General features: G+C 42.5%; 1 protein-coding gene across 1 annotated transcript in view; it reads right to left on the minus strand.

Annotated features, from left to right (window-relative positions):
* Positions 1-23,901, minus strand: part of PGM5 (phosphoglucomutase 5) — a 188,910-nt gene that overhangs the window by 20,225 nt on the left and 144,784 nt on the right. Inside the window, exon 10 of the mRNA XM_068553322.1 lies at positions 15,301-15,435. Within this exon, the coding sequence (XP_068409423.1) occupies positions 15,301-15,435 (135 nt within the window). The remainder of the gene's footprint in view (positions 1-15,300; positions 15,436-23,901) is intronic.

Below are 23,901 nucleotides of genomic sequence, written 5' to 3' on the forward strand. Positions count from 1 at the left end.
GCCGGGCTCTAAGGTGACAGCAGCGAGCCCTCTACCCACAGTCTTCCCTGCGACATCCAGACCGCACGCGGAATTTATGGACGGTGAATATACATTTGATTTGTGCAGTGACTGAAAGTTTCTTCCACCTTTGACAAAAGAATATGTTCTTCCATGGACTTTGCCTCTGTGACGCGGCTGCCAGATTGCCCTTAAGTCCTTGAAGTATGTTGTTGGCCTTTTGATCGAAGTGGTGCTAGACTGTCTACCCACAATTTTGGCAAGGCTTCCTATCTTTGTAAAATCAGATCAGAACTTCCTTCATCCCCAGGTTATTCTGAATCTCTCAGTTTGACTAGTGTCATTGTGTGAAGGAAACACAGTCTAACACTATGGAGTTGATACCGAGGTAGGGTTTCCATGGGGATGCAAAGTAAAACTGATTTTCTTGTTTCTTGTTTTGTTAAGTTTCTGAGCAGTGGAAACAGGTCTTCAAAGGTCTTGGGACATTTGTCTGGGTTATTTTCTGCACTTTTTGTAATTTTCCAGGAGGAGAGAATAGCAGAGGCCAGTTACCCCTATAAATGCCTCCTAGCGGTTTGGCTTTAGAGGGATTTATCTGGTCTGGAGGGAAAGTCAATCCTGCCAAACAGAGGTGGAAATAAGGATGCTGAAGGTTACCATAGCAGGAATGCTCAGACTTGAATGTGGACACAGATCCCCTGGGGAGCTTCTTAAAGTGCAAAATCTGATTTGGCAGGTCTGGGGTGGGGCCTGAGATTCTGCATCTCAGAAGCAACCAGGTGATGCTGATGCTACTGAACCAAGGACTACTCCTTGGGGAGCAAGAGTTTCAGGTACTGATAGAAACAGTATAAATTATATCTGCTTTTAAACTGCTTAGTGAATCGTATTCATTACATGGACGGTGAATTCAACAGGACTGCAAATTCTGAGCAGTATCAAAATGAAATACCCTATGTTGATGTAAGGCGGGGTCAGCAGTTGGATTCACCAATAGAGAAATGCCCAGGTGGTTAAAGACAGTACAAAATGTACAGCTGGAAAATCTTGGTCAGTTATCAAAGTATCTTAGCTTTCGTTGAATACCATACTGCCCATCCTCACTGTAATACCTGAGGCTGTAAGTAAAAGCGAACCAAGAACAAAAAGCAACAATAGACTTGGCTTCCTAAGGGATGTGGGGCTTCTGTGGGCGGTGGGTTTGAGGGTCACTGAGAAAGCATCTGAAATGCAATCATGCCTTGTTAGCCACTCCTGGGAGCCCCATTCACACCAGAACACAATGTCAGGGCACTCCTGGCTTTGCACAAGTAGAAATGGCCCACACTTGCTGCCCACGCGTTCTAAGTACTGTCCAGGACTCTCTCTCGTACCTTTCTTTTTTCATACCATTTATCCACGAGCTTCTCCTGAATAGTTCTCCTTTGTCTTCCAACATAGCTCTAGTGCTGCTCATCTGAAAATCATTTGTAAGCAATTGCTTTAAATAGAAAAAAGAAGGAATCCTTCCTATAAGAAACCAAACACCTGAAAAAGGAATTTGATTTCATGAAGCAAACATGCTCGAAGACATTTTCCTTTCAGCTTTTCTTGCCATCAAAAGCTGGGAATTCAATCTCAGAAGGCCAATTTTGGAGATTTCCAGGGATATTTGATACTTGTTTTGAAAACGTTAAAATTCATCTCTCTGTATAAACACACATGTGAATACGAATGTAATTGTACCTTTTACAAAATGTATTGTTGAGCCAAACTCATTGGGACGTATGCTTCCCTGAATGTAATCAGAAATTGTGCATAATGTTCAAAAAGGCCAGGGTCAGCAAACTAGAATCCTCAGGCTAAGTCTGGTCTACCACCTGGTTTTTGGATAGCCTGTGAACTAAGACTTACCTTTACATTTTTAAATCACTGAAAAAAAAAATCAGAAGAATATTTTGTGAAATGTGAAAGTTACATGAAATTCAAAGTTTAATACCCATAAATAAATTTACTTATTCATTTATGTATTGTCTGTGGCTGCTTTTATGCTACAGTGGCAGTTGAGAAGTTGCAACATGGATGATATGACTAGTGTTATGGGTTGACTCGTGTCCCCCACTCCCACATTCAGCTGTTCCAGTCCTAATCCCCAGTACCTCAGAATGTAACCTTTGGAGATAAGGTCTTGAAAGAGGCAATCTAGTTAAAATGAGGTCATGAGGGTGGGCGTTACTCCAATATGCCTGGTCTGCTTACAAGGGGGGAAATTTGGACACAGGTACACACAGAGGGAAGATGATATAAAGAGACAGAGGGAGAAGACAGCTATTTACAAACCAGGGAGAGAGGCCTGGAACACATCCTTCCCTCACAGCTCTTAGAAGGAACCAACTCTGCCAACACCTTGATCTTGAACTTCTAGTCACCAGAACTGTGAGACAATACATTTCTGTTGTTGAAGCACCCAGTCTGTCGGACTGTTACAGCAGCCCTAGCAAACTAATACAGCGAGCAAAACTTAAAGTATTTACTATCTGGCTTTTACAGAAAAAGCTTGCTAACACCTACTCCATGGGACTAATTTTTAAAAAATTTTTATTGGAGGATAGATGATTTACAATGTTGTGTTAGTTTCAGGTGTACAGCAAAGTGAATCAGTTATACTATATCAATACATATATCCACTCTTTCTTATATTCTTTCCCATATTGGCCATTACAGAGTATGAAGTAGAGTTCCCTGTGCTATACAGTAGGTCCTTATTAGTTATCTATTTTATATATAGTATAAAATAGTATATGTCAATCCCAATCTCCCAACTCATGGGACTAATTTTTTGCATTTAATGCTTTGAAGCCAGCAAGCACATGCCTCATAACAAGCAACAGAGACTCCAGAACTCCTCTCTTTATCTCACACCTACCCTAGTCTTTAAATACTTTTTCTCTGGCAAATGAGTTGGGAACAACCAACCAATGGCACATTATCTTGGATAAAACAGAATTATTGAACAACCCCAACTCAGTACCTCTTGCTTCAAGCCAGGAGGGCAGCAAATTTGTTCCACTAGCTCCATGGATGTAAGAATTTTAAATAACGGGTGGAGTGAGAAAAGGAAAGGAGAATGCAGAGACAGGAAGAGAATTTCAAATTCATTTTTGAACCTTTCAATACAGTATTATGTAACTAAAACATTGTGTCACAGGGCCCCGGCACCCTCTTATAAGACCAACATCTTTAAAAGCTGCCAGTTCTCTTGGGATATCTCCCATAGATCCAGTTGGCCCTCAGAGAATTTAATGGAAGATGATAAAAGACAAGACAGGTTAATTCCATTATAAAACAAATTGCTAGTTAGTTTGGGACTTTTTGATCCTCATACGATCAAAACTCTGGTCTACATTGCTATTAATAAAAATAATGGCAAGAACAAAATTATTAATGACAAGAAACATTTAGTGAGCATTTTTTATGTACCAGGCATTGCCCAAAACACTTTAACTGAATTATTTCATGTAATCATCACAATAACCCTATGAAATAAAAAGTATTTTTATCCTCATGTGACTGATAAAGTAACTGAAGTTTACAGAAATTAAGTTGCCCAAGATTACAGAACTGGAAAATAGCAGACCCAGGGCTCAAGACCAAGGATGTAGGATTCCAAAGCCCAACCTTTCAATGTGGGCCACATGGCCTCAACGGTATATGGGAAGAGCAAAATCTTGGTGCCCCCACAGTTTTATTCACCTGAAAAAGTCACTGTGTTTTCTTCCTCTTTGTATTAAGCATGTCTTCCATTTTGATGCTTTGACATTTGGGACCTTGCTGACACTGGAAGGGACCGCTCCTTCAGGATTAGCTAATTTCTAGAGATAGCAAATAGCTCTCCTGGGAGCCCCCCCTTTTATAATTAGATCAACGAATCCAGAGCCCACTCCCCAAGCACCTCCTTTGTTGGGCTCTCACACTCAGACCGCTATCCACCAGCCCTGATCACCCCAGAGCCAGGTACCAGACAACTAGGAACATAGGAAGCCCCTATGCCCCAGAGCCCGCTGAAATTATTCAAACTAGCTAATCCTAAGCCTACGAACCCTGCCTCCCTTCTTCCTTTCCATGGAAACCACAATAAAAGCTCTTACCTACATTTTCCCCTATTCCTTCTGCCTCATAACCAACCCTGGTTCTGCCTCCCGTGGCGCTGCATGGAATGACTTGTCCCAACTCTTGGGAATGGTGAGTAACAAGCTACCTTTTCAATGACAATCCTCTCCCCACCTATTGGCCTCACCACACCCAAATAATAATAAAACCTACATTTTAAAACACTCTTATAGCCTCATCTACCTCCCGTGCCCCTATAATTAAGTTTCGAATACCTACCAAACAATGCCTTACATGATGACTTCTACCGACAAAAATGCTTGGAAATGAAACCAACCAACCAACCACCCCCTCCTCCCCTAAAAAAAAAAAAACAAAAAACAGTAAAACAAGAGTTTCATAAACCCTTCATTGTTTTTCCTCCTGCCTAAGGCTGAAGCATTCTGGTATTGATATGCCGCTCTCCTGAAGTTTGTGTCATACCTCCCAACTTCACCTGGGAAGCAAAAACAAAGGATGCGGAACTCCCCCACCTGCATCTTGAATAGGGTTTCTCTTTTGGGGATTAGGGCATCAAACTTAAAATCAGCCAAGAGCAGATAGGAGAGCTAAAAAGAGCCACATTCCTCACCTTAACTGCCCAGATCCTGCGTTCATCATGGGAAAAAAGTGTGACCGTGGTGGGGAACCCAGGCGTTGCCTCCTCCTCCTCAGGCTGCTTCAGTGCATGGTCTCGTCCTAAGCCTTCTTCTGAATGTCACAGGCAATCTCAAGATTCACCATCAGTGTTTATTTGCCAAGGTACACTCTTAACTTATGAGTAAAGCAAAGGATTTACTATCCACCAAAGAAGGGCACTGATTCAAAGAAAGCCTGAATCACCGCCAGCCTATGAGCCTTCAGTAGCTTTCTGCTGAAAGGCATGGAAACTTGGTTGTGCTGTGCGTCTGGGCTGGAACAAAGAGGATGCTGGGAAAGCCAGATTGTGCTGGCCACAGCTTGTCAAGCCCATTCATCTGGCGAGAGGAGTTATGGCCAGTGACCCTCTGTACTTGCGTGACCAAGGCAAATTCATTCATGCTCCCTTTTCAGGCTGAGTAAACAAGATCCAGCAAGACTCTAGGTTAACCAATAGCTAGTTAAGTGTGTGCTTTGGGCACAATAAAGCAGAAGCACCAAAATAAATAGCCTTGCAAGGAAAAAAAATACCAAAGTTTTGTTAAATTTCCTTACCTTTATTTTTAAAGCTGATTTTGTTTTTATTTTGAATGACACGCGGGGACGTGGGGAGAGGAAATATAATTTTTTTTCAGAGCTTTGGGTCTGTAAACCGTAATTCCAAACTGACCCAGAGCCAGGATCAAGGCACGACTTTCAGCTGTTCTACTTCTGAAGACCACTAGGTTCTTGGGATAAATTAGCAATATCAAGACAGTCTGACAAGATTTGGAGCAGGGGTCTTTTTTTGCATATACTGCAAAAAAAGGAGGATTTAAGATGGACCCTATTTGTGGGATTGACATGAGTGACAGCCAGCTGTCATCAAGGCACACGCTTTCCCACAAGTCCTAGAATGTCCACAGTGTGGGTGGACAGGTTGAGTCTCTGTCCCAAGCCAGCACACACTCGGTACCTTAAAGGGAGTTGTGATCCCAGCAGAGGCCAAGGGAAAGGCCCATTGTCATCAAAACCCTAAACAGCCCCAGGCTGCAACAGTCACTAGCCCCTTCGAAACACCTGCCAAATTCCCAGCCCAAGGGAGTTTATCACACACCATCAGATGACCATCCCAGGAAAGGTTCTCAGTTCCAGGGAAAACAATCCACAGTAATAGCAGAGCGTGAGTCCAGATTTCAATATCCAAGTGAGAAAAATAAGGACTGTTTGCCCTGTCTTTTTTTTTAAGGGGCAATTCACCTAAATGAGTAGAAATAAAGAAAGCCCATACATGTTTGCTTCTTTCTCAATTTTAATTCAGCTCCAAGTGACTCTGATTTGTGAAAACAGTTGTACTAAATTCCTTTCTAGGCCACTAGAGGGAAATCTAACCCACCTCACCAGAATTTGTCTCTTTTCTTTCCTTTTTTAAAAGTAATAATCACAGGGCTTCCCTGGTGGCGCAGTGGTTGAGAATCTGCCTGCCAATGCAGGGGACACGGGTTCGAGCCCTGGTCTGGGAGGATCCCACATGCCGCGGAGCGACTGGGCCCGTGAGCCACAACTACTGAGCCTGCGCGTCTGGAGCCTGTGCTCCGCGACGGTGAGAGGCCCGCGCACCGCGATGAAGAGTGGCCCCCGCTCGCCGCGACTGGAGAGGGCCCTCGCACAGAGACGAAGACCCAACACAGCCAAAATAAATAAATAAATAAATAAATAAATAAAAGTGAAATTCTTTAAAAAAAACAAAGTAATAATCACAGAACCAAAATTTTTAGGCTGAAGAATACGTTGAAATGTTATCTTTCTCTGTCCCTTCCACCCTTGCCCATATTTAAAAATTATTTGAATCTTTGTGGTCATGGAGACTTCTAGAAAAGCACAAACCAGCCATCTTAAGTTGGGAAATTGTTCTAACAGGCAATCTGAATCACTTCCAGTTCAGCTTGAATTTATTTCCTCAAATTACATATTCATCAGTTATGGAGAACAGCTGGTCATCTTTCTCTGCATCACATTATTCTTTAAATTCTTGAAGACCTCCAGGTCACGCCTCTCTTTCAAGCAAAATGAGCCAGCTCTTCAACTTGGCCACAGAGTTTACATCCCAGCCCTTTAACCACGTGCTGTTCTTCTCAACTCTCTCTACATCACTCCATCCTCCCCCATACCTCCAAACTACAGCAATACAGACTAAACTCCGAGGAGAAAAATGAGGTATTTCATGGTTTTCCTTGCATGTATGGCTATTAATACATCTGTGTGCTGGTTTTCTTTTTGAATACGACATACTGTTTTTTTTAATAAATTTATTTATTTATTTATTTTTGGCTGCATTGGGTCTTCGTTGCTGCGCACGGGCTTTCTCTTGTTGCGCTGAGCGGGGTCTACTCTTCGTTGCGGTGCACGGGCTTCTTATTGCAGTGGCTTCCCTTGTCGCGGAACACAGGCTTTAGGTGTGCGGGCTTCAGTAGTTGAGGCACTCAGGCTCAGTAGTTGTGGCTCTCGGGGTCTAGAGCTCAGGTTCAGTAGTTACGGCGCATGGGCTTAGTTGCTCCGCAGCACGACATACTGTTTTTTATATATATTTATGTAGTATGATTCCCAAACCATGTGTATATATGTGCGTATATGTATATAAATATACAAACACATACATACATAAACACACACATATGTATACATAATATACATATATATTTTTTCATCTTGTTATGAAAATTGAATGCCAAAGTTAATGTCCATTTACGTCACTTCTGAATTCCATTCTATTTCCAAGTTTTCCACATCACGCCCATTATTTCAATATCTAACTTTATTCTCCAACTTTTTAACCTCTTACTTTAGATCCCTATTAGCTATAAAACATAACTGGTATGTATTTATAACATTATTCTTTTAATAATTTTTAATAACCTATTCATCACTAATTCAAATTAAGGAGGAGAACACTGGTTGTTTTCAAAGCACTCACCGTTATCAACATTTATAAGTGCAGTATAATAAAGAATATATTTGGTCTTTGTCCCTGGCACAGAACTTCCAAAGTCCTTTGAATTTCCTGAGTGACAGGAGGGTCAATCATAATAAGCCCGTTTCAACCGTACCTGGGTTTATGTTAAGGAGATGACTCTTGGTGAGCCCCCAGACAGCGTCAGGATGAGGACTGTAGCCCAAGGAACCAACCAGGTGATGAGAGGATTGGAACCCTCCACCCAACCCCCATGTCCCAGGAAGGGGGAGGGGCTGGAGATTGAGTTCAATCAGGAACACTCAGTGATTTAATCAATTGTGCCTAGGTAATGAAACCTCCAAAAACTCCTAAACAACAGGGTTCAAAGAGCTTCTGAGCTGGCGAAGACCTCAGGGCTCTCCGGCAGCAGCATGCCAGAAGAAGGCGTGGAACTCTGAACACCCTTCCCCGTGTACCTTGCCCTGTCTCTTCCATTTGGCTGTCCTCGAGTTGCATCCTTTATAAAAAGTCACTAATAGTAAGTAAAGTGCTTGTCTGGGTTCTGTGAGACAAGCAAATTATCCTAGCAAATTATCATGATTCCCCCCTAAGGGGGGTATCATGGGAACCCCTGAATTTGTAGTCAAATGGGCGGAAATGTGGGGAGCCTGGGTGCCCATTTGCAGCTAGTGTCTGAGGTGGGGGCAGTCTGGTGGGACTGAGCCCTTAACCTGTGGGTCTGGGTAACTCAGCGTAGTTAGTCTCAACTGAATTGAATTGTTGGACACCTAGTTGGTGTCTAAGAATCGGAGAGTTGGTTGTTGGTGTGAGAAAAAAGTCTCTCAATAAGTAACACTGAACCGAGGCTCCAGGTGCAACCTTGGATTCAAGCACAGGTAAGAAGAAATTCTCTCTCCTCGGGACCTCCTCAGGACCTCAAGCGTTACCATGGAAACCATGGGTTTTGTTAAGACCTAGTATGAATCTCCAATCCAGACCTTACCTGACCCGTGGGGATGAATGTTCCCTGACTCAGTTTACTCACTTGCAAAAGCGGGATGCTAATTCTACTCTGGGGTCCACTAGAACCATTAATAAAATAATGGATATATCTAAAATATTGGGTTGGCCAAAAAGTGTGTCCGGGTTTTTCCATACAATGTTTTGCCCTTTTGGCCAACCCAATATGTAGAACACACCTTTTGGCCAACCCAATATGTAGAATGGTGCCTGGCACATTGTAGACCTTAAAAATGACAACTGGTTTTATTCAAACCCTCAATCACAGAAGAAAACCTGACGGTAGCACCAAGGTTCATACTGAGTACAGTTTCCTGTGTGATATAATCAGTGTGAGATATTCCAAAGTAATTAACACTGAATACAGATCTTCCTTGATTTACGATGGATAACCTCCTGATAAACCCATCTTAAGCTGAAAATACCAAAAGTCAGAAATGCATTTAACACACCTAACATACGGAACACCTCAGCTTAGCCTAGCCTACCTTAAACGTGCTCAGAACACTTAACATTAGCTAACAGTGGGGCAAATTCATCTAACACAAAGACTATTTTATAATAAAGTGTTGAAGGGCTCATGTAATTTATTGAATACTGTACTGAAGTGAAAATCAGAACGGTTGTAGGGATACAGAGTGGCTGTAAGTGTATCCATTGGCTGTTCTCCTTTGAGGTTGTGTGGCTGACTGGGAGCCGCGGCTCAGTGCTGCTGCCCAGCATCACCAGAGAGTGTGGGACCACATGTCGCTAGCCCAGGAAAAGGTCAAAATGAGAAGTACGGTTCCTACTGAATGCTTATTACTTACGCACCATCAAAAAGCAGAAAAATCAAGTTGAACCATGATAAGTCGGGGACTGTTTGCATTTCGTTCATTTGGCAAAATTGTACTGGACATTTACCGTATGCCAGGTGGTATTCTGTGCATTAGGGATACAGTGAAAAAAAACTAAGCGCTGGCCTCCTGGTGTTTTATTCTACTGGGTGGAGACAGACAATAAAACAAATAAACAAGTAAATATATATGTGATGGGACTATGTACCATGGAGAAAAGTAAAGCAGGGCAAGGGAGCTAAGTCGCACTCGGGTATGAGGGCTATTTTATGTAGAGTGGCCAGGGTAACCCTCATTGAGAAGTGAGGGGGAAGGCCATGCAGATATCAGAGGGAAAAGCATTCCAGGCAGAGGGAACAGCCACTGTTAAGTGCCATGAGGCAGAGTATTCTTGGCATGTTCACCAAACAATGGCTGGAGTGGAGAGAGAAACAGGATGAGAGGTAGGAGATGAAGTCAGAGGGAGAAAAGGGGCCATTTCCAGTTGCGTTTGAGACCACAGTAAGGGTTTCGGCTCTTCTCTGAGTGAGCTGGGGAGCCACTGGAGGATTTTAGAGTCATGAGGTGATCTAACATGTTTTTTAAAAAAGTCTTCTGGTTGCTGTGCTGAGACTAGGGTGTGGGCAAGGGAGTGGGCAAGAGTGGAAGGAAGGAGGCCAGTGAGGAGAGCACTGCAATCATCTAGAGAGGACAGTAGTTTGGCCCAGGGTAGCAATGGTGGGGATGGTAAGACGGGGTCAGAGTCTGGTTGTGTTTTGAAGGTCAAGTTGATAGGATTTGCTCTTGGATGTGGGGTAGGAGAGAAAGAAAGGAGTCAAGGATGAATCTTAGATTTCTGGCAGAACCTACTGGAAGGATGAAACTGCCATTTACTGAGATGAAGAAGACACTGAAAGAAGCAGGGTTTGGTGGGGGAGGGGAGCAGAGCGCTGGCAGGCGTCAGGTTGGAGAGCCCTAGAAGACATTCACATGGAGTCCAGTGGGCAACTGGGAAGTCTAGAGGACAGCGGCCCGTGCCTGCAAGGGCACTAAAAACAGGTGTTGCCCCTTCTACCATTTTAAAGATTTCAAGGTCGATCAAATATACTTTAATTTTTTTAAAAAAAGTTTAATTCTGAAAATGGAAAAAATATTTAAATAAAAATCAAATTTCCCCCTTACAATTTTTTTTTCAAGGTCCTGTTTTTAGGGCTTCACAGTTCATCTAACTCTTTGCTGTTCAAAGTGTGGCCCCTGGACCAGCGGCACAATATACCTTGGGGCTTGTCAGAAATGCAGACTCTCCAGGCTTCCCCAAACCTGAGTCAGAATCTTCAGCTTGATAAGATCTCCAGGTGATTCATATACACCTTAAAGTCTGAGACCACTCGTCTAATGAGAATCACCTGGGGAGCTTTTAAAAACTATAGGTCCAGGCAGAATAATTAAAGTCAATCTCTGAGAGTGGGCCCAGGAGTGGTGTCCTCACCAAGGCCCCCAAATGGTTCTGATGTGCAGTCTGGGTTAGAACCACTGATCTAACTCTTCCCTTCCTGGCCTGCTCTCTCTGTACTACTGGCTTTATACTGCTGATGCTCTTAGAAACCCATCTCCGAAGAGGCGTGCAAACCTCAGAGAGCAAGAAGGTGCGTAGCTAGAGTAACCATCTATTTATCTGGGATCAGTGCCCCCTTTCACTCTCAGAAGTATCGTGGTTTAGAAGATAAATTATATGTGCTCCCAGCATAATACAAAAGGGCTCTGGGCTTTATATTTCTGGATTATAAAGTCATAATAAGAACAGCTAGGACAAAACACCAGATGGCCTTTGGTTTCACAGATGAATCCAGTGTAGAGAGACTTCTGGCCCTTAGATATTAGTTTTTAAGGTGTTCTATGTACAGCTTATCAGAAATACATACATAAATTCCCTCAATTTGTAAGGAGGGTTAGAGAAAATCAGTCTCCTTCCAGGGGCTGGATGGGGTGAGCACGGTTACAATCTGCAATTAAAGTTCCAAAGCTAACTGCTGATCAGCAGGGAACGGATTATCAGCCTGTGATTACCCCAGGCCTTAGCAAAACTTCTCCTTCCGTTTCCTTTTGGATCTTTTATTGTTTATTAGCTATTCCACCCTCAGGCTCAAAGGGACAAGGAAAGAAGGTGAAGAAAAAGTGAATTTAGCAGTCCTGCTAATAAGCTTGGTGGGAAAGAAAATGGAAATAACTGGACTGTTTCTGGTTACCTGTGAATTTAAATTCTTTTGGCTCATCCCTTTTTCCAAATTATTCCCAGCTGGTGTGAGGGCTCATTGAAGGCCTACTGATTGCCAGTAAAATTAAAGTAATCTTGTATTTTGAAAACTAAGTAATCTCCCAGAAATAGGCCTTGGAAGCTTTCCTTCCTAATTTACCAAGGACACAGGGTGAGGGCAAGGCAAGCACCTCTGCATCTCATCAGAGCCCTCCCCACCCCTTTCCTCCCCTCACCACCAATTCTTAGGTGCACATGAATAGAATTTTTAAAAAAATACTTTCTGATGTAGATAAGAAATTATTTTACATCAGCTTAAGACAAATAGCATAATCACTGTTAGACAAAAGGACCTAAATGGAAAATCTACACGCAGGAGTAGAGACTTATGTGCATACAGATTGTATCACAAGTTTTCCTAGTTGCATCACTAGGATAGTTATGAATACTTCCACAAGGCAACCACAGTATAAATGTTTAAAACATGTTCTGTTCACATGTGCCTAAAATGTCTGGAAAAGAAACTATCCATGTGCAAAGTAGAAGAGCCAGATGCTGATAAGCTAGTTAAAGGGAATTCTTGTTAAATAACAGTAATAAGGGAGTCTTCTTGTTAAATAGCTTGTTAGGGTGGGTAAAACATCCAAAAATACCTGTTGAATTAGAATAAGATTATCAATGGAATCTCTATAGACCAGAGAGGTACTTTTATGGGCTTCTGAGCGCAAGTGGGAGTGTGTGTGTGGGGGGGATCTGTTCTCTGCTTTCTGGGCTCTAAGTCAGAACAAGCTAAAAAGGTGGAAGAGGGACTTCCCTGGTGGCGCAGTGGTTAAGAATCCGCCTGCCAATGCACGGGACACGGGTTCAAGCCCTGGTCCGGGAGGATCCCACATGCCACGGAGCAACTAAGCCCGTGTGCCACAACTACTGAGCCTGCGCTCCAGAGCCCGTGAGCCACAACCACTGAGCCCGCGTGCCTAGAGCCCGTGCTCTGCAACAAGAGAAGCCACCGCAATGAGAAGCCTGTGCACCGCAACAAAGAATAGCCCCCGCTCGCAGCAACTAGAGAAAGCCCACGCACAGCAATGAAGACCCAACGCAGCCAAATATAAGTTAATTAATTAATTTTAAAAAATAATAAAAAGGTGGAAGAGGTCTCTGTAGCTGAGAAAGCACCACAAGCTGGTGTTGCCCTGCCAGGCCCTGGACCAATAATAATATTAGCAGCTTGAGCAGAAGGTCTTATCTTTGATCTCTGTTAACAGTTAACCGCAGGCTTTTCCTTCCAGAGCTCTTGGAAGGCAGAAGCGGCGGTCCTGGAAAGCAGTGCTGGAAAGAGGCCCCCCCAGTGGTTAAACTTAGATGCCTAGGGACAGTTCAGCAGTAATTGAGACAGGTGGGCCTGTTGAGAGATGCTGCTTCCTTTTCCTTAGGGGTTTAGATGCCTTTTAAAATCTTAGTCTAAATTATATCTCGACTGAAATACATTACACAGTACGGCTTAAGATGATGAGTCAATGATGTCTGGTCTTTGAACACGGAGTTCTATTTTAATCTAAAATTTTTAGCTAGATCATAAGCTAAATATTCTGAGGCCCACCTAGCTAGGTCCGGCAAAACCCTCACTTAGGATTACAAAGGGAAGGAATGTCAGCAATCAGAAGAAGAGCCCTATCAATGAAGGGATTTCCCAACCATACAAAGTGGCAAACTGTTTAAACCAACAGGATGGGAAATACACAGCAATGGCAACTATAACCAGCATTACTTATGGTTTTTTTTTGAAGTATATACTTACCACACAACCTTCTAGCAGCAGGCCTGTGGTGGTTTTCAACTTCAAAGTAAACCTTAAAAAAAAGTGGTACCACTTGGCCTTTGGGGACCACCTCAGAGAGAGACTCATATGTGTATAGGGTATTTTTACATGTGTCTAATGGCCTGGACATCATACTTCTGCAGTTAGTGCAAAGGTAAATAAAAATAAGCAAACATCATAACCACTTACCCCGTGCAAATAGGGAAAGGAATGTTGAGGAAAAAATAGCCTCGAATCAGAGTGAGTCAGAGTTGGTGAGGCCAGGAATATCATTCCTCACCCTGTACGTAGCTCTGGACTTTCAGGCCCTTGCTTTAATCTCACTTCCCAACATGAGATGTAGAAGAGTTTTATATGGAAAGACACTGTTAGCCTCCAATTCTTGCATGATTTGGTACTATCTTGGGTGAAATGTACTCAGTAACAAATTATGTTGGCAGAACGTGGCACATCCCTGCATGGAGAGCCTGGGATCCTGAGAAGGAAAGGCCCAAGTCTCGATGCTGGCTTCGTGCTCCGCCCCTTCACACTCTCAGTGACCCTGACAACAGGCCTCTCCTTCCCCATCTGGGGTAATTTTACTCCAGATAGATCCACTGGTTACAGAGTCAGGTGTAAGGTTCTATGGTACCATGTTCATCAAGTTCTTTGAGACCCTCCAAAGAAAGATACCATTAAAAACAAAAACAAAAACCACTAAATTACTTACAAAGAAAGATAACCCTCCCCGGTATCTTATTCCATCCATGGCGCAACTTTGGCAAATTATACCTGAAAATTCTGGGCAACTCTACACTGAGAAGCAGTGAGTTTTTCTTTGCTTCTCTACTTCTCCACAAAAGAAACATTGCAGATGGAACCAATGGTTTCATCTCAAGGAACCATTTCCTCAAGGACTCTGCTTCAAAACCCGGCTGAACTAGAGACCAAGGCAGGGAGGGGCAGCTAGCAGTGTAGATGGAAGTGCCCAACATTATAATGGGTACTTTCTGGTATTAAATAATGTTGCCTGGACCTTTAACAAATACGGGGGTGAGGATATGGTTGTGCTGTTGCTTTTCTAAGTGAGTTTTGTTTTGTTTTGTTTTTTAAAGTGAGTTTTTAATTAGCTCTGTGCTGACAACTTGAGGGGGCTCTGCCATACACAGGCCAGCCCAGCTGTGTCAGTGTCCTCACTTCACTTTAAATTCAGACCAGCCGTGGCCCCTCCTCTCACAGTGGGCCATGCAGCAACCTCAGAGAGGAAGCCCAGGGTAGCATCTATAGTGGCACCTCACGGACATGGTCCAACCCAGAGTTTTCCGAACACTTGGGAACCCATCATTTACTTGAGTATAGACAAGGCTCTGAAGACTTTGACCTGCTTGACTCTCACTCAAAATTTCCTTAACTGGTCTATACAAGGTGCCTCTCTTGAGGTTACCACAATCAACAAACTGCAGAACAGTCAAGAGAGGCAAGTGGTTTCGGAAATGCTGGTCTAAACTCATAGATGCTTGAGAGCAATTTTTCTGTTTCAAACACTGCAATAAATGAGTTAAATCTGCTTAGAGTCACTCGCAGTTTGTCCTTGATAGCTGGAGCTATCAATACACCTCTCTAGAAAGTAAAATCACCCCCACTAAAGCTCCTTAAGTTTTCCAGGAGCAGTAAGACACACAGTGCTGAGAGCACAGCTCCGTTCAGGTACCTGGGGCTCCTGGTCATGACCACTGGGATCCCTCTCATAGCTTTCTGCATACAGTCTGATGGTGGCCCGCACACCACTGGAGGAACTGAGCCGGAAGATGAGCCGAGATGCATCTGAGAAAATGATCCTCAGGCCCTAAGAGCAAGAATATCAAAGGATGGATCAGTGAACAAATGAATACACAGCTAAAAATGACAAATACCGACCTTGGAGATTAGCGTATTCTTATCATCCAAAGATGCTCAGCATTGTGACAATTTATAATTGGCTCTCTACACTCACCAAACAGGACAGTGAGGTAAACCCAGAAGCTACTTAAGGTTATCTATTTGTCTCTATTCTATTTCTGTTGCCTTCTGGTTCATGTTGGGGGAGGGTTAGGAGCAAAACTATGAACAGATGCTCAAGTTCCCTTGGTCTGGTGATGTGGAAATTAGAAAGCAGTAAAGGTAACAAGGATGGGGTGATATTTAATAAATGTCCCTGGGGTAATACCTAGGAATAAACCTACATAAGGAGACAAAAGACCTGTATGCAGAAAACTGTAAGACAATGATGAAAGAAATGAAAGATGATACAAACAGATGGAGAGATATACTGTGCTCTTGGATTAGAAGAATCAACATTGTGAAAATGACTATACTACCCAAAGCAATCTACAAATTCAATGCAATCCCTATCAAACTACCAATGGCATTTTTCACAGAACTAGAACAAAAAGTTTCACAATTTGTATGGAAACACAAAAGACCCCGAATAGCCAAAGCAATCTTGAGAAAGAAAAACGGAGCTGGAGGAATCAGGCTCCCGGACTTCAGACTATACTACAAAGCTACAGTAATCAAGACAGTGTGGTACTGGCACAAAAACAGAAATATAGATCAATGGAACAGGATAGAAAGCCCAGAGATAAACCCACACACATATGGTCACCTTATCTTTGACAAAGGAGGCAAGAATATACAATGGAGAAAAGACAGCCTCTTCAATAAGTGGTGCTGGGAAAACTGGACAGCTACATGTAAAAGAATGAAATTAGAACACTCCCTAACACCATACACAAAAATAAACTCAAAATGGATTAAAGACCTAAGTGTAAGGCCAGACACTATAAAACTCTTAGAGGAAAACATAGGCAGAACACTCTATGACATAAATCACAGCAAGATCCTTTTTGACACACCTCCTAGAGAAATGGAAATACAAACAAAAATAAACAAATGGGACTTAATGAAACTTAAAAGCTTTTGCATAGCAAAGGAAACCATAAACAAGACGAAAAGACAACCCTCAGAATGGAAGAAAATATTTGCAAATGAAGCAGCTGACAAAGGATTAATCTCCAAAATATACAAGCAGCTCATGCAGCTCAATAGCAAAAAACAAACAACCTAATCCAGAAATGCGCAGAAGACCTAAATAGACATTTCTCCAAGGAAGATATACAGATTGCCAAAAAACACATGAAAGAATGCTCAACATCACTAATCATTAGAGAAATGCAAATCAAACCTACAATGAGGTATCACCTCACACCAGTCAGAATGGCCATCATCAAAAAATCTACAAAAGATAAATGCTGGAGAGGGTGTGGAGAAAAGGGAACCCTCTTGCACTGTTGGTGGGAATGTAAATTCATAGAGCCACTATGGAGACAGTATGGAGGTTCCCTAAAAAACTAAAAATAGAACTACCATATGACCCAGCATTCCCACTACTGGGCATATACCCTGAGAAAACCATAATTCCAAAAGAGTCATGTACCACAATGTTCATTGCAGCACTCTTTACGATAGCCAGGACATGGCAGCAACCTAAGTGTCCATCGACAGACGAATGGATAAAGAAGATGTGGCACGTATATACAATAGAATATTACTCAGCCATAAAAAGAAACGAAATTGAGTTATTTGTAGTGAGCTGGATGGACCTAGAGTCTGTCATACGGAGTGAAGTAAGTCAGAAGGAGAAAAACAAATACCGTATGCTAACACATATATATGGAATCTCAAAAAAAAAATTGGTTCTGATGAACCTAGGGGCAGGATAGGAATAAAGACTCAGACGTAGAGAATGGACTTGAGGACACGGGGAGGGAGAAGGGTAAGCTGGGAGGAAGTGAGAGAGTGGCATGGACATATATACACTACCAAATGTAAAATAGAAAGCTAGTGGGAAGCAGCAGCATAGCACAGGGAGATCAGCTCGGTGCTTTGCAACCACCTAGAGGGGTGGGATAGGGAGGGTGGGAGGGAGATGTAAGAGGGAAGGGATATGGGGATATACATGTGCATATAGCTGATTCACTTTGTTATACAGCAGAAACTAACACAACATTGTAAAGCAATTATACTCCAATAAAGATGTTAAAAAAATAAATAAAATAAATGTCCCTGGGGCCAAATTTTGTCCCTTATGAACCTGCTGGATGCAGTCAGGTAGGCAATTTATCTATGACAGTATGACAAACTACCCGTGTTAAAGCTACCCCCACGTGACGTTAGACTTTGCTTTAAGTTCCTCTCTGTTTCTGTCCTCATTCCCACATTCCTCTGGTAGCCATGGAAGCCTACAATGAAATGCTCAGGACTGGAGCATCTGCCGGGTTCTGAGGGTTTCTGTGTACGTCCTCATCCTCTTGGTTCTCTCCTTCTTTCCTACTGGTAAGACCTGGCCACAAGGGTGGGGTCGGGGCAGAGCTGTGGCAGCACCTCACACTGCTGTCCAGGATTTGATTTTTGGCTCGGTACATCACTATTCTCTACGCATCTCTTCTCATTAGTGGCAGCGACATTTTAAAAAGTATGACTGTAAGATCATGTTGTGACTTCTGTTGAAGGAAATTGGTTTTCTTAAGGCAACTGTTAAAGTTATTGTTATAAATAAGCATACTGGCAGGGGCCAGAAGAAAGGGAGCCGGGAACAAAATAATATGTCTGGTCACTTGTTACTTCTGAAAAAGTAGAAGTCTCAAGCAACTCTGATACCAGTCATTTTCCCTAAGAAATTTTCCCTGGAAATGTCTCTGGCCTCAAATCCTGCTTGTTAAGAATAGCATTATTAAAAATATTCATACATGCCACGTGAACTTGATCGCTGATCTCTTACCCCCTCCCCCATCTGGTGATATCTGCTGGGAAACACTACGATTCCGATTCCATCTGTGTGGTTCTCTGCTTTTTAAGTTGTGTAGGCATAGTTTGTTCCAATCCCCAGACAAAAAGCTTAGTCTCTTTTGGAGGGTTCAATGTCTGCCACAATTTGTGTAATAAAAAGGAGCCATGTCCTCTCCTGGCAGCCCATCACTCTGTGACACTAGCTATGCAAACAGGTTGATTTTGTCTGGGATTCATTCATTAGGCACACATTTTACAGCAACCCTTAGGGATATGGTATGGGGCTAAGCCCTGGGTATATGAAGATAAAGACAGTATTTGCTATCCATAAGCCTGAAATATTCTATCACAATGAGCAAAATTATTTTCTTAACCACCTTACGCTGCTGGAGAAGCGAATAGTTAGGAAATTCCCAATAGAGCAAACAAACCAATTCCCTGCTATCCAGAAAGTCTGGTATACCAAATTCTGTTCAGACTGACAATGAAGCCCCAAAGGTTGGTTCCACCATTGTATTCACAGCCATGTTTTTACAGACTTCAAGGCCGAAGCCCTAAAGCACCTGTTGTTGCAGATACTAAATCACGTGAAGCCACCTCTTCTGACGACTTCCCAGGCTTAACCCTTTAAAGTAGCTCCATTACACGATTAACTTCCCAGATTAGTTTATGGCCAGTGGGGGGTACTTAAGAATTCAGGCCATGATAAACCCTCAACATGTATTATCTGCTCATAGCTAAGCCCCTTTTACAGTGAAATCATGTTTTGTTTTGTTTTGTTTTTTCACTAAGTGTAGCCGTATCTTTGGCTGTACTCATGGAAGGTTGGTTAGAATCTGTATCGGGTAGCCTGGAATAGATTTTGCACTTGAAAAGATGATAAGGGAGTGAATAGCACACATCAGCCTGCTGGAAATAATCCAGTGTCTTCTCTCTTTCCTAAGGAACCATGAGATCTTAATAGAGAATCCATGTTGCTTTGTGAGACCTCCCAGTGAAGAGCATAACAATCCTCCTTCTCCACATGGAACAAAAAATGTTTAGACCCAGCCCAGCTCTGTGCTGCAACGACCCTAGTTCCATGTCTGCTGAGCGTCACTTGGATGTGTGAATAGTTGTACTGGATTGCTTTGGGGTCTGCATGTTGTTCCAATGAACTTAATGAATTTGTAACCTCAACATGAACCATGTTCTCTCCAGCATGTATCACCACCTGCTATCGACTAAATAATAAGGCCAAAGTCACCACTGACCAAGACTTGCCAAGTTTTGAAATGTTCCATAATTCCCACAAAAGAATACCAATAATATACTTGGCTTTAGAAAATTTTTTAGGTTAAACCAGGGGCTGGCAATATAGTTCGTCAGCCAAATTTGACCTGCCACCTGTTTTTATAAATCAGGTTCTACTGGAACACAGGCATGCCCGTTCACGTATGTGTTGTCTGTGGCTGCTTTTGTGTTACGACTGCAGCACTGAATTGTTATGACAGAGATCGTCTGGCCCACAAGGGCTAAAATATTTACTATCTGGCCCTTTTCAGAAAATGTTTGCTGACCCCTGGTAAAAACTATTCCATTATCCACAACATGGAACACTTACCCTTCAACTCTACCCCAGAAAATGAAAAATATAACCATATGCCTATGGAAATCCCAGTAGAGAGAAACTATGAAGACTGTTATAAGGGTGTCCCCCAGGCACTGCACCTTCCAGTCATAGGTTCATCTGGACATATATTTGGCCCAAATCAACCTACTTCTGATCACCTACTCATGACAGAAATAGATTTATTAAATCGCATTTTAGTTTTATATCCTCACTTTTATTGCAGGGTCTGCAAGGCACTGTTATAAAATCCATTTTTTGCAGTCACTACAGGAGACTGTATGAAGCTCCACATTAGACATCTCCTCAAGAGCCAAGTTGTTAGGAAAGCCTTTCCTTCCCTGAGGAACTGGTATTTTTGTTTTCTTTCTGACAACAAGAACTTTATAACTAACCATAGTTTCCTTTTTAATATGGCTGCCAGGACACTTAATGCCAAATTTGAGGTTCAGCCCAAGTGGATCCTTATGACTTGCATAATTTAAAATTTTTCTTCTTCTGTTCTTGACTCTCTACTCGTATTTATATTTTCCCTAGTCTTGATTTCTGTTTCTTATTTATATTCTAACAACTTCATTATGTGTGTTTGCTGCCACAATCCTCTTGAAGAAACAAGGCCCAGTGCAAATGAATAAAATAAGTTGCCTTTACACTCTTAACCCTAAAGTGTTGGAATCACTGAATTATGTCGTTGGGTCCTTCATTAGCTGATAAGCTCTGGGAGGGAAAACCCTTACGTTCCTTGTTCACCATTTATTGATACAGCCTAGGACAAGCCTGGTACACAGTAGGCCCTCCATAGACACTTGTTGAATGAATGTCATTACATGTCCAACAGCTGGTGTGAGTATCACTGGAAGGTCTCCTTCCACATGTAACAAGGCCAAATGGAAACACACTCATATTCTTCACTAATGAACTGGGGCTACATATTCACCTTGAAGGGTAATTGTGAAAGATACTATGTCTACTCATCCTTCATTTTTAGGGCAAGGGTCAGTTTTAGCTAAAAACAGTGGAGTTGAACCATGGTTAAGTTCCTGTCCCCAGCTGTGTGATCTTGGACAAATCATTAGCTAGCCTATTAATTGCAAAATTTACTGCACACTGAAATCAGCTAGGGGTCTTTAAAAAAACTGTGGTACCTGGCTCTCACTCCAGACATTGTGATTTAATTTGTATGGGGTGTGACTTGGGCACTGGGATTGTAAAAGCTCCCCAGGTGATTCTGATGTGTAGCCAAATGCGGACAGCACTGTCGTAGCTTTTTTTTTTCTAGGTCACCTCCCTCATGTACCGAGTGACTGACTACACCACATGTCAGTCTTAAGGAAGATGCCTTTAAGATCTGAGGTTTCTTGCATATACTACCATCAGACTGGGCTCTTAGGAGGCCATAACACAGGGGCCTAATAAAACATCATGTTGCTGCTGAGTCCTGAAAGCCTCCTCCTAGCGCCTTGTCAGCAGCAGAACCACTAGAAGCATCTCCTCTTGAGCATCTGACATTAATTGTTTCTAGCACAATCTCCTAAGGAATTCCTGAAGCAACAGTGATGGAATCCATGATACCACCGTAACCATAGCAGCTATAGGAGCGGGAATTTCCAGGATGACACAACAGCCCCAAGCTCAAAGAAGGGAAAAAGATGCCCTCCTCCATTAGAAGATAATGTTAAGTATGGGGTGGGGTATACAACGGGCACTGCACTTCCAGCCCAGGGGAAACCCTTTGAGTGGCCATAGTTGTATGCCTCAGTGACCAGGGTGGGGTTTTGCCCACCTTAGCTCTGTCCCGATGAGAAAGAATTGTCAAAGAACTGCTCCACACAAAAATCCTGCAATCTGCTTCCAGTTATCTCTGTAGCATTTCTTTTCCTCCCCAGATTTGCCCCCTCTTTGGTTTGCCATTTGTGGAGTTTGGAAACGATATAGGAATAACTAGAGAACTGGGCTAAAATTCTGGCTTGGCTTGTTAGCTGGCGGTCTTGAGTAAGTCATTTAAGCTCTCTAAGCCTTAGTTTCCTAAAAAGCGGATGAAAAATAATACACCCTGGCTTACTGGGTTGTTGTGAGCATCAGATCAGAAAATGCATGTGAAAAGTGCTTTGAAAATTATAAATCACTATATAAATAGAATTATTTTTCTTATGTTAAAGCTTTTAGTGAAAATGGTGCTATGCTCTAATTTGTCTAACTTTCCAGATTTTGCAAAAGATTGCTATATAAAGCCTAAATGGCGATGGTTTGTGGTGCAACGCTACATACTTATTTTTAAATTAGGCAGAATTAAGATTAAATTTATTTTTAAAACTTTGCCATGTCCTCTGAAATCACTACTAAATACAAAGATCTGTTACCATTTATCTTCTCCATATCTCCCACTGAACTGGCTTCCTGGCAATAAAATTCTCTTTCCTGGCTGGTCAATTTACAATCTTAAGGTCTTGAAAGGAGGACCTTAGGGTCATCCAGTCCATCTCCTCCTTTTACTGAAAAGAACACGGAAGTCAGAAAACCTGCTCAAGGTAACACAACCAGTAAATGGAGGAGCCAGGGTTTCAGCCTACGTCTTCTCACTGCAGGCTTATAATTTTAGGTTGAACCATATGAAACCTCTGATAGCCATACACTGCTTCTCATGTGAAATATTTGAACAATATCTCATACGTTGTGTATGGTCCTGCAAACTGGCACAGAGCCTTTTGTAGAGTAGGTATCTGATAAATGTTTGATAAATGAATCTTGGGTTGTTTTTTTTTTTTCTTTTTTTTTTTAAGCCCTTGTGTAAATCAACGCAGGGAAATCTGCAAGTTGCTAAGTACAAGCAGAGCTGCCAGATGTGAGTTTGGAGACTATAGGACATGTTGCAGCCAGGCGGGGAGGGAGGAACTGTACATTACCAACAGTTGTTTGGCAGCATCTGACCTAGCTGGATACCGACTTAGGAAGAGTTCCAGGGGAAAACAGCATATGGCCCTGAAATCTGGTACAATGTCGCATATACAGTCAGTTGGCCACCCCAGGCATATGAACCTGGAGACAGGACAGGCTTGGAAGAGAGAGACTCTGTGAGATTAACTCAGATGTTATCTCCCACAGGAAATCCCAACGATTTATCTGGAACGCTTCACGGTGAAAATATCGCTGTGTAACATCTGAACCATATTTTGTAGAAAAAAGCATGCAGCTTATAAAGCAGAAGATTTGGATTGGACAGACATTTCTTGCCACGAAAAAAATCACCTAGAATTACCCCATTTTTCTTTGTTGAAGTCATAGAGTTAGCTGTGAGCATGAGTTTACAAGTGGCTGAGCTGGCTAGTCCGTACCATGCCCTCATATAAATTACAAGCAATGCCCTCTCTGGGTGGACAAATTACAGAAGAGCATCTTTCCTCTTGGCTGGTTTGGATTTCAGCTTCTCCTCCAGCATTAGGCCCGTGCCTTTGTGCAGTGCACTGACTACACAGCCATACCCAGCTGCCCTACCCTTGGGAGCAATTCTCATCTAGCCTTTTTTACAACCAACCAGCACTCTCGGGACCCAACAATTGCAGATAATTATCTGGGGAAATCAAGGTCAAATGGCTTCTTAAGTGCACTTTTACAACACACATTAAGCAAAAACCACATTAGGTGATGAGAAGTGAAGTGGGAAGTGCAGACATAAACTAGTCCTCATCCAGATTCCAACTATCAAGTCTGGAACAATGGAACTAGATCACACATGTCCCATTTCCCTGTGTCTTTGGCCAAAATGGCTGCTGATGCCTGTTCACTCAACACCAGGCCCGGTTCTGGGATATTTTGGATTCAGACATACTTTACCCAGACAACAGGCGTAGTTTCCTCCCTCAGTTCCTGTGATAGTTT

This window comes from Eschrichtius robustus, chromosome 10 (assembly GCF_028021215.1).
Source record: "Eschrichtius robustus isolate mEscRob2 chromosome 10, mEscRob2.pri, whole genome shotgun sequence".
NCBI classification, from domain to species: Eukaryota; Metazoa; Chordata; class Mammalia; order Artiodactyla; family Eschrichtiidae; genus Eschrichtius; species Eschrichtius robustus.